The sequence below is a fragment of the Megascapheus bottae genome, chromosome 25, assembly GCF_031878675.1.
Source record: "Megascapheus bottae isolate mThoBot1 chromosome 25, mThoBot2.hap1, whole genome shotgun sequence".
NCBI classification, from domain to species: domain Eukaryota; kingdom Metazoa; phylum Chordata; class Mammalia; order Rodentia; family Geomyidae; genus Megascapheus; species Megascapheus bottae.
Genome location: NC_143533.1, coordinates 23,068,588 through 23,080,135, shown reverse-complemented (window position 1 = coordinate 23,080,135; position 11,548 = coordinate 23,068,588). Strand labels below are relative to the sequence as shown.

The 11,548-nt window shown below is 54.6% G+C and overlaps 1 protein-coding gene across 1 annotated transcript; it reads left to right on the top strand.

The window, feature by feature from the left end:
* Positions 1 to 635: 635 nt before the first annotated feature.
* On the top strand, positions 636 to 2,608 carry Chst14 (carbohydrate sulfotransferase 14). The gene has a single exon (XM_090318606.1). The coding sequence runs from the start codon at positions 678 to 680 to the stop codon at positions 1,803 to 1,805; it is 1,128 nt and encodes a 375-aa protein (XP_090174732.1). The 5' UTR covers positions 636 to 677; the 3' UTR covers positions 1,806 to 2,608.
* The last annotated feature ends 8,940 nt before the right edge of the window (positions 2,609 to 11,548 follow it).

The window sequence follows — 11,548 nt, the reverse complement described above, 5'->3', positions numbered from 1 at the left end:
AGGAGATGGCCAGGGCCTGGAGGTGGTGTGAGGAGGTGTCCTGGGCCTGGAGGTGGTGTGAGGAGGTGTCCTGGGCCTGGAGGTGACCGGGGCCTGGAGGTGGTGTGAGGAGGTGACTAGGGCCTGGCCCGAGCTTCTTCCCCTTCTGCTCGGGCTCGCCCTGTGCACTCACGTTCCTGTGGTCGAGGTGTCTGCCCCTGGTCACCCCGTGAGGCCTGTCCTCCTCCCTCCCTCCTCCCACGGTGCAGCGCTCCATCCATCTCAAGGATGGTGCATAGGAGTTAGGGCCTCCACCCTGCGTCTCGGCTTCCAGCGGGAGGCCCCGGGGATGGCCGGCTTGGCTAAGGCTGGCTTCGAACGCCCGGCCCGGGCCCCGCTCCTGCCCCCTGGCCCTCCTGGGCGAAGGGAAACCCGCGGGGCGCCGGGGCCCGGCCCGGAGAAGGCCCCGGGGCGCGCGTCCCGCGCGGGGGTCCCGGCCCGGCGCCCGCCCGCCCCTCTCTCCGCCCCCCGGCGTGGGCCCGCCCCGCGCCCGTGTCGAGGCGGGCCGGGGTGGAGGAGCGCAGCGGGGCGGGCGGGACATCCGGCCGGGTCCCCGGCAGTGCCCGCCGCGCCGCCGTCCTCGCGCCCCGCGCCCCCCGCTCGGGCCCCGCGAGCGCCTCGCGGCCCGGCCCAGCGCCATGTTCCTGCGCCCGCCGGCCCCGCCGGCCGCCCCGGACGGCGCCGAGCCCCCGGGCGGGGCGGCGCGGCGGGCCCCGGGCGGGGCGGCGCGGCGGGCTCCGGGCAGGGCCGCGGCGGCGGCGGCGGGGCCGCCCCTGCTGCTGCCGTCCATGCTGATGTTCGCGGTGATCGTGGCGTCCAGCGGGCTCCTGCTGATGATCGAGCGCGGCATCCTGGCCGAGCTGAAGCCGCCGCCCGCGCACCCGCCCGGCCGCCGCGGGGCGCCGGGCCCGGCGGACGACGCGGACGCGGAGGCCGAGCTGCGGGTGCGGCGGGACGTCCGGAACCGGACGCTGCGGGCCGTGTGCGCGCAGCCGGGCATGCCGCGCGACCCCTGGGACCTGCCGGCCGGGCCGCGACGCACGCTGCTCCGCCACGTCCTGGTGAGCGACCGCTACCGCTTCCTGTACTGCTACGTGCCCAAGGTGGCCTGCTCCAACTGGAAGCGCGTGCTGAAGGTGCTGGGCGGCGCGCTGGGCAGCGTGGACGCGCGCCTCAAGATGGACCACCGCGCCGACCTGGTGTTCCTGGCCGACCTGCGGCCCGACCAGATCCGCCACCGCCTGCGCCACTACTTCAAGTTCCTCTTCGTGCGCGACCCGGCCGAGCGCCTCCTCTCCGCCTACCGCAACAAGTTCGGGGAGATCCCCGAGTACCAGCGCCGCTACGGGGCGGAGATCGTGCGCCGGTACCGGCCGGGCGCCGGGCCCGAGCCGGCGGGCGACGACGTCACCTTCCCCGAGTTCCTGCGCTACCTGGCGGACGAGGACCCCGAGCGCATGAACGAGCACTGGATGCCCGTGTACCAGCTGTGCCAGCCCTGCGCCGTGCGCTACGACTTCGTGGGCTCCTACGAGCGCCTGGAGGCCGACGCCAACCACGTGCTGGAGCGCGTGCGGGCGCCGCCCCACGTCCGCTTCCCCGCGCGCCAGGCCTGGTACCGGCCCGCCAGCCCCGAGAGCCTGCACTACCACCTGTGCAGCGCCCCGCGCGCCCTGCTGCAGGACGTGCTGCCCAAGTACATCCTCGACTTCTCGCTCTTCGCCTACCCGCTGCCCAACGTCACCAGGGAGGCCTGCCACCAGTGACCGCAGGCCGCAGCCGCGGGGCCGGCGGCGTGGGGTGGGGGGGGACCCGGGGCCTCTCCAAGAGGATGGGGGCTGCCCACGGTGGCCCAGATGGGGACGGGAGGCCTGCTGTGTCCCCGGGGGACCCAGCCTCCCGGGAGGGGCTCTGCTTAGGTGGACACACCATCACCACCACCACCCCCGCCCCCGCCCCGGTGTGTTATAGCAAAGTCACCCAAAAGACTGGCTTGACTGGCTTCAGGCCTTCGCGCTGCGGCGCAGCCGGGCCCACTTTCAGTAATCAACCTGATCCACCCTGGTGTAGCCTGTGGCCTCGTCTCCATGGTGGCACCAGCCAGGAGCAGTGGCCCGGAGTGAGGGGAGTCCCTCCTTGTTGCACCCCTTGGGCCTCAGGGCAGGAGTGAGCCAGCGGGCATACCTTCTGCCAAGTCACTTCTGTGCTTTTCTGCTGCCAGCTCCCAAGTTCTTACAGTTACTACATTTTCTTGTTCTTCCATTTCTCCTAAGGAAGGAAAAATGGAAGCTGGGCAGGGTCATTGGCCTGTTTAGCTCCAGGACCCAGCCCAGCAAGAATCCAAAGACTCCCAGAGCACAGCCTCTCCCTGAGCTCTGGAAGCCCCTGCCCACGACCTCCTGCCCCCACTCCCTGCAAGACCAGACCGCTGTGACTGTGGCTCTTTTTTACCTGGCTGCCACCTTTCTAATGCATTTATTTAAAATTTCTACTTTGTGATAGGACGCTGGGAAGGGCTGCTTTTCTTCTCTAACAGCTGCAGTTTTAATAAAGTTGTTTTGTATACAAAGTGAGCGTCTCTGTGAGTTTCCTCCTCTGCGCTCCTGTGAACCCAGCAAGTCTGTCTCTGGGCCCAGAGAGGGAGCATGTGGGCAGGAGACTAGGGGTTGGTTCCGTGGGGGCTTCTAATAGTTTGGGGACTGTCCCCAGCTCCTGGAGCAGACTCTGGAGGGGAGTGGAAAACAGGAGCCTCTCTTCCTCTTGGGCAAGAATGCCTCTGTTTTCTTTTTTTGAGATGGAGTCTGTCTTCCTGTGTTACCTACGTGGACTAGAACTCCTGCCTCAACCTCTGGAGTAGCCAGGATTATGGAAGCATACTGTCACTCCCAACACAGGCATGATAAATGCTCTTTCTCACACACCTCAAGCCCCAGTCCTACAGCTCTGGCTCCCTCGTAATTGGGAATACAAGTATGGCTTCCTGCAACCAGCTTTCTTAGCTCCAGACTATTTCTTGAGGGAGAAAGCCCCCACTGTATTTTCAAATTTTAAAAAAGGGGGGTGAAAAGAGGAGTTTATGTCCTGGAACTGAGAATTAACCAGGAAAGGGTGACTAAGAAGTCAGTTCTAGGACTTCCTGGCTCTCAGGGCCATCACTGTCTACCATTTAATCTTAGGAAGAGTCCAGTGCCTGCCTGAGGGTCATCCATCTTGTCTTGAGGTGTGGTCCTAGCACAGAGAAAGTAAGAAACCGACCAAAGTGTCCCTCCCAAAGAGTGGAGGAGAGGGGAAAGGGAGGGACAAGCAGGCAGCCTCTGGAGAGCTAGCCCGTCGGTGGGAGCTGAGAATGCAGAGGGGAGATGAGAGGAAGAGAGGCTGGGCTGTAGGTTGCCTGCGGGTGCCCGCTGGTGCTATGTGGGCCTTTTTGTTAAGAGTCTCATGGACTTTCCTGCCTGGGTTGGCTTCTACCCGAGATCCTCAGATCTCTGCCTCCTAAGTAGCTGGGATTACAGGCGTGACACCAGCTGGAGAGCAGGTTTTGCCTGGCTCTGGCCTGGTAAAGAGAGTGCTCAGGGAAGGGGACCACCCACCACCCATCCTTAACCTGCTCTCAGCACTGAGCCCTGACTCTAAAATTGCATTTTTAGGGGCCAGGAGTGTAGCCTAGTGGTAGAGTGCTTGCCTAGCATGCACAAAACCCTGGGTTGGATTCCCTGGTACCACATACACAGAAAAAGGCAGAAGTGGTGCTGTGGCTCAAGTGGCAGAGTGCTAGCCTTGAGCAAAAAGTGTCCAAGGACAGTGCCCAGGCCCTGAGTTCAAGACTAAAAGAAATTGTATATTTTATCCCCCCCCACACCATTTGTAGAACTCTGTGTGTGTCATATCACACACACACACACACATCACATGCTACATACTGTTGAGAGTCTAACAATTCTCTGGGTACAGTCATTGAATTCCGCCCTGTTGCCTAGCAACCCAACAACATCTCAGCCCTTTCCACCCAAAGGGTAGGTGGCGGGGGCCAGGCACATGAGTGGCTGGAGCCTTCTTGATCTGAGGTTTCCATGCAGCCAGTAGCCTACTAAGCAAAGGTCTTTATGTTCTGGGGCCTCCTTCTCATGGGTGTAGGAGCTGTAGAAGCAGACTCTTTAGGGCCCTTCCTTCTTTTTTTTGTGGGTTGGTTGATTGGTCTTGGAACTTGAACTCAGAGCCTGGGCACTGTCCCTGAACTTTTTTGCTCAAGGCTAGCTCTCTCACTTGGAGCTACAGCACCACTTCCAGTGTTTGGGTGGTTATTTGGAGGTAAGCATTTCATGGCTTTTCCCTCCTGGACTAGCTTCCTTCCAGGAACGTCAGATCCCAGCCTCCAGTGGCTAAGACTACAGGTGTGAGCTACCACTGCCCTGCCAGCCTTTCCTTCTGGTCTGGAAGCCTCACATGGAATGGGGGCTCTTTCCAGAGAGGAAACACCCTCTGGAGTAAGCCGAGAGTGAGAAGGATGGATCCAGAACTTCCCCTCTCCAGATGAGAGACTTCTAGTGGGAGTCCACAGAAGTCCAGCGACCCCCCCATCACACGCATACACACCCCAGTGCGCTAAGCTGCGACCCAGGCTCTCAGCCCTGCACCTCTGCAGAAGTGCTTCATCCAAGCACGGAAAAACAAATAACTATGCTTCATCTTAGCCAAGAGGCAGCAATTGTTTCGTTTTGCTTTGTTGATTATTTCTCTCAGCTATGCTGAGGACAGAACTCGAGTTTCTTCCTGATGCTCCATTAGTCAATTAGTGATTTGGCCACAGGTTAGTGGAATCTGTGGGTGCTCTCTACAGAAATCACCTCGCGTGTACATAACTACTTTATCCACTTCTTGGACTCTCTCTCTCTCTCTTTTTCTCTCTCTCATCCTAGGACTTGAACTCTGTGCCCTGGTGCTGTCCCTGAGCTCTTTAGTTCAAGGCTAGTGCAACACCACATAGACTCCTTTACCTACTTTTGCAGAGCTGAGGATCAAACCCAGAGCCTCACAGGCAAGAGCACGCCGGCCTGAGCTGCAGCCTCAGCCCAGAATTTCTAGGCCCGTGGCCGCATCCTAATGTTCTCCTGCATATCAACATCGTCTTTCTGTTTTTAATATGCTCATAACTAAATCTCAGTGTAATTCGTGTCCTGTGCGCATTTTTTAGGCAAAAACATTAGTCTTGAGATTTCACCAGACCCCCGGAGTAGGGGATCTGGCACAAAAAGACTAAGAGTCTTAAATTTTGCTGTGAAAGCTTTTGTCAGACCAAGACATAAGGAAAAAGATGAGTGCCAGAGATTTACCTACCCTAGCATCTAAGGCTTGTGCTTCAGAGCCAGCCTGAACAGACAAATCTGAGAGACCCTTATCTCCAATTACCCAGACAAAAGCTAGAAGTGGAGGTGTAGCTGAAGAGATGGGGCACCTGAACTCTGGGCCCGAGCTCTTTTTGCTCAAGGCTAGCAACTCTACCACTCTGAGCTCCAATTCCACTTCTGGTTTGCTGAAGATAAGAGTCACAGATTTTGCCCCCAGGATCACAACCCAGACAGGCAAACTCTGTGACCCAGGATTACACATGTGAGACACCAGAACCTGGCTGACACCCATCCTGAGCCCTGAATTTAAGCCTCAAAACCATCACTTAACAGCCGGGAATTTGGCCTAATGGTAGAGTGTTTGCCTAGCATGGATCAAGACCCAGGTTGAATGCCTCAGTACCACATACATAGAAAAGGCCGGAAGTGGCACTGTGGCTCAAGTGGTAGAGCTCTAGCCTTGAGAAAGTCCAAGGACAGTGCTCGGGCCCTGAGTTCAAGGCCCAGGACTGGCAAAAACAAAGCAAAAAAAAAAAATCACTTAATAAATCAAATAGGTAAAATGAAAATAAACTTGCAGTAAAGGAAGTCAGTGAGTTTCTTTCCTAAATCTGGTTCCCCACCACCACCACCTTAATTCCTTCAGAAAATTCAGGTAGTGACAAGTGCCGTGTGTCTGAATATGTGGAGAAGGTGTTTGGTAAAAACCTGTGAGCTCCAGTGTTAACACTGCTAACTAACCACAAATAAATACTAACGGAAGCAAGTCGATGAATAAATGGTTGAGGCTTGGTTTCAGGGTGCCTGGCAAGGAGAAGACCCTGCAGCAGCCTGAGAGCGAGGCGACGTGACTCTGCACAGCCTCCAGCCTGCTGCATTTCCCACCCCCCAGCTCACTGGCAAGTCTCCCCAGCTTTGCTTCAGGCCCAAACAGGCTTCTGGAAGCCTCCCTCACACCTGGAAGGCTACAGCATTTACATTCTATCTAACTGCGGGTTAGAGGACTGTCACCCCCTGAGAGGAGGTTTTGTGATTGAAATTAGTGACTTTTCCTGCATCCTGTTGGGGCTTTCTGTGTGTGGCCAGCCCAGGCTGGGGGTGCTCCCCACCCCCACCCCTTTCCAGGGGTTCTTCTCGGAAGCAGGTACATCCCACCACACCCTGCCAGGTCCAGCTACATCTAATTCTCCTGCACAGATGGGGTCCATACATCTCCCTACCCCGCCCCCACCCCAGGGCAACTCTACCAGGGTATAATTCGGAAATAAAAATTGCAGAGCCGTCGTCACGCACATCTGCAATCCTAACTACTCAAGAGGCTGAGATCTGAGGACCACGGCTTAGCCAGGACAGAAAAGTCCCAGAGACTTTTTTTTTTTTTTTGGCTGGTCCCCCTGGCCTAGGCCCTGTCAGTGAGTTTCATTTTGCTCAAGTCTAGCACTCTACCACTTAAGCCACAATGTCACTTCCAGCTTTTTCTGAGCATTTTATTGGTGCTAAGAGTCTCATGGACTTTCCTGCTTCAGCTGGCTTAGAACCGTGATCCTCAGATCTCAGCCTTCTGGGTAGCTAGGATTATAAGCATGAGCCCCCTGGTCACCTGGCTCTGGGAGAATTTTTTTTTTTTGCCAGTCCTGGGCTTGAACTCAAGACCCGAGCACTGTCCTTGGGCTTTCTTCAGGGTAGAGCTCTACTACCTGAGCCACAGCACCAGTTCTGGCTTTCTCTATGTATATGTGGTACCGAGGAATCAAACCTGGGTCTTCGTGCATGCTAGGCAAGCACGCTACCACTAGGCCAAACTCCCGGCCCCTGGGAGACTCTTGTCTCCAGAAGTGGCACTGTGGCTCAGTCTCAAAGCTGAGGATTCTACTGACTATTCCAGCCCACCAATCCCCTGGCCTTGTGGATTTGGTCGATGAGTGATTGCCTCTGGTTTTGAGGTGGCTCTGGGGCAGTTTGAAGCATTGTAGGCAGTGGGGGTTACTATGTGAGGAGCCTTTCCACCGCGGCCTGCACTGTCTCTTCTGCTATTTCTTGTTCCTTGCTGATGAACCCGTAATTAGGGCCTGCATAGGCACTCATTGTCTTTACTGTTTAGATTTAGGGGTACACACCCTAAAATGAAGACCCTCGCGTCTTGTTGGAGCCATGACATATGCAGCACGCATATACCCTGCTTCTGTGTGTGTGTGTGTGTGTGTGTGTGTGTGTGTGTGTGTATAGATTTCCCGTTGATGACTTCCTATCTTGTGAAAAATGACACTTGCTATAGTAAATTCTTCCTACCCCATTCCCTCTCCCTCTCTCTCTCTTCCTTCCCTCTCTCTCTGTCAGTCGTGGGACTTGAACTCTGGGCCTGGATCCTGTTCCCGAGCTCTTTAGCTCAAGACCACCACCCTACCCCTTGAGCCACAGCTGCACTTCCGGTTTTCTAGTGGTTAACTGGAGATGAGAGTCTCTTGGTCGTTAGTGCCCAGGCTGGCTTTGAACTGTGATCCTCAGATCTCAGCCTCCTGAGTAGGTAGGATTATAGGTGTGAGCCACTGCACCCAGCTTTTCTTTCCTTCCTTTTTCTCTCTTCCTTCCTTCCTTTCTTTCTTTCTTTTTTCTTTTTTGCTGGTCCTGGAGCTGGCTTGAATTCAGGGCCTGGGAACTGTCTCTGAGCCTCTTTGTGCTCAAGGCTAACACTTTACCACTTGAGCCACAGCGCCACTTCCAGCTCTTTCTGAGTAGTTTATTCGAGATAAGTCTCATGGACTTTCTTGCATGGGGTGACTGTGAACCCCAGTCCTCAGTTTCAGCAAGGATCACAGGTGAGAGTCCCTGGCACAAAGAGGCTAATATGGCAAGTACTGCAAATGTTACCTGTTCAACCAGGCCCTGAGACGCAGGCATGTGTCCCTCCGCCCAGCTCTCTGCGCTATTTTCTTCTTAGTGATCTAGACATGGGCTGCCAAAAAAGAAACAGAGCAAAGCCACTTCCCTGGCCCTCGTGACATCCAGTGGCAGCTGCCACCCCGTCATTGTGCGGGCAAGAGGGATGGCTCCTCCAACTCTTGCCAGGCTTTTTGAGTCTGAGCCAACTCTAGTCTAGCTTGTGCATGGGGCATTCCACAGTCCTTTTGGACAGGGTCCACACAGCCCATCCCTGGTCTCCTTACAGAGAGCGCTGCCCACCAGACTGAAGTTAAAGAAAGCATATTCTACCATTTAGGACTCTTTGGAGCCTGTGTGTGTGTGTGTGTGTGTGTGTGTGTGTGTGTATGTGTATATGTGTGTGTGTGTGTCTGTGCACACGTGCGTGCGCGCACGTGAGCATGTGTGTGTGTGTGTTTTGCAGGGTGGGCTGGGAGGTTCTGGGACTTGAACTCAAGGCCCAGGCACTGTCGCTGAGCTATTTTTGCGCAGGGCTTTCATTCAGTTCTCAGCTTCCTGAGACACCAGCCAGCTCCCCAAGGTGTGCCTGGCCCCATCCCTCTGCTGAGACTGTGGGGGGTCGGGGAGGCCTCTTCCATGACCTCTTCAGCTTTGCAGGCTGGAGGAACCTCAAAGAATTCCCATGTTCCCCCAGATTGTGGGGAGAGTCTCACAATGGAACTGTGTGGTTCGAAGTGTTTGAAACACTTCTGGGTTTGCTTTGTGGTTTGCCATGGCATCGTATCCGTTACTCTTGGAAGATGACAAAACTATGTTGGCCTGAAAGATAAAGCAAAGAACCCGGTGTTGGTGGCTTACAGCTGTAATCCTAGCTACTTAGAGGCTGAGATCTGAGGACCATGGTTCAAAGCTGGCTCAGGCAGGAAAGTCTATGAGACTCTCAACTGATCACCACAAAGGCCAAAGGGAAACTGGGGCTCAAATGGGAAAGTGGGGAAGTTAAGGAATGGTTGAGCAGGAAAGCTAAGAAACAGCCCTCAGATCCTGAGTTCAAGCCCCAGCACACACACACACACACACACACACACACATTAAAAGACATATGGAACTTCCTGTTCTGTTTTAATTTTTCAATGCTGCTCTAGAGGCCTATAAACAAGATTTATTATTGCTCTGGTAATTTCTCTCAGCACAATATTCCTTCTCATCACTGAGAATAATATCTGGGCAGGGTCTGACATGGAATGAAGCTTTTCTTTTCTTTCTTCCTTTCTTTTTGGTCTTGAACTCAGGACCTGGGCTCTGTCTCTGAGCTTATTTTGCTCAAAGTTAGTGCTCTACCACTTGAACCACAGTGCCACTCGGCCTTTTCTGTGCATGTGGTACTGAGGAATCGAACCCAGGGCGTCCTGCGTGCTAGGCAAGCACTCTACCACCAAGCCACATTCCCAGCCAGAAGCTTTGCTTTTCAATAAAGATAAGTGTTCTGTTTAGTTGTGTTCCTACCACGTGAGCCACGTCTCCACTTAGGGTTTTTTGGTGGCTAGGGATCAGAGCCTCTTCTATTTGCTCTTGCTGGCTTCAAACCTCAATCCTGGGGTCTCAGCTTCCTGAGCAGCTGGGATTATAGACGTGAGTTACCAGTACCCAGGTAAAAGTGAGTTTTCATGTGGGGGGAAGAAGATAGCTGTAAATGTGCATCTTTTGTTCATCTCACCTCGGTACCTTATTTTTCAAGTCAAGAGGGAAGTTTCTGCACCTGGAGCAAGGAATGCACCTGAAGGCTGCCGGTGACTATTGAGGACATTGTGTGGGCCGGAGGTCGTCTAGGAAAGCTGTTGTTGGTTTTGTTTTTGAGATGGGACCTTGCTGGGTGCTCTACAGGTAGGGAGGTGCTGTTAAACTCTGCAGGGGGTGGGGGGCAGCCAGGATTCCGGTATCTAGCTCCCTACTTTTTCCTCCTGGCGAGTGGTCCCCCGGGCTCTGCACGACTCTCTCCCATCCCAGCTCAGGTGTTGAATCAGTAACCCCAGAGCAAAGTGGGTCTCGCTGTGATGCTTCAACCAACCTACCTAGATAATCTGGAGTCATTCTTTCAAGTCACAGATGCCCTCTTCCAGCTTTCTTTTTTTTTTTTTTTTTTGGCCAGCCCTGGGGCTTGAACTCAGGGCCTGGGCACAGTTCTTAGACACTTTTTGCTCAGGGCTAGTGCTCTGCCACTTGAGCCACAGCGCCACTTCTAGCTTCTTCTGTTTTATGTGGTACGGAGGCATTGAACCCAGGGCTTCATGCATGCTAGGCAAGCACTCTACCACTAGGCCACATTCCCAGCTTCCCCTTCTTCCAGTTTTGTTTGAGAATTCTCCTTTAGGTTCTTCTTCATTCAGGACACTAAATGCTTAAAGAAAACAACTGTCAGCTAAGTGGAAACTGGGAAGATGCAGCAGAGCAGCTAGGGCAGATCCACCTTCCAGAGGAAACTTAGGTTCCACAAGAAATGCTACAAGCTTTTAGCAGGGCACGGTGGCTCACGCCTGTCGTCCTCGCTACTCAGGAGGCTGAGATCTGAGGATCAAGGTTCAAAGCCAGCCCGGGCACAAAAGGACCTGAGACTCTTATCTCTAATTAACCTCTAGAAAATGGGAAGTAAGGCTAAACTCAAAGGTAGGGCAGTAGCCTTGAGCTGAAGAGCTCAGGGACAGTGCCCAGGCCAAGTTCAAGCCCCAGGTCACACAGAAAAACAAACAAACAAACAAAAAACCCGCAACAAGCTTTGAAAGGATTTGTGTTCTAGCTCGGGTGGCAGCAGGCCTGTAGGTGGAAATCCCAGCATGCTAGGGAGTTTAGTTCTCTCTCCCACAGTCCTTCAGGGCAGGTGTTCTGGTCAGCAAGCATTTCTTCCCGTGGTTCAGGCATGAGTGATTTTCCATCTCCTGGCCTTGGTATCTTTGCAACCAATGGGTAAAAAAAGCACTTAGGCAAAGCACCCACATTTGATTTGGGGTGTGTGTGTGTGTGTGTGTGTGTGTGTGTGTGTGTGTGTTTTGGTACTGGGACTTGAACCTGGGCTTTGCATTCTCACTTGTTTCAAACTCTACCACATGAACCACAGCTTACCTTCCTGCTTTTGGCTAATTAGTTGGAGGTAAGAGTCTCGTGGACTTTCCTGCCCAGGCTGGCTTTGAACCACGATCCCTCAGATCTCAGCTTCCTGAATAGCTAGGATTATAATGAGCCACCAGCCCCTGGCTTTGCTTGCTCTTAACCTTTCTAGACAACGTGCC

Excerpts from the sequence above, each read along its gene's own strand:
- Chst14 (XM_090318606.1), top strand. The coding sequence starts at position 678 with ATGTTCCTGCGCCCGCCGGCCCCGCCGGCCGCCCCGGACGGCGCCGAG.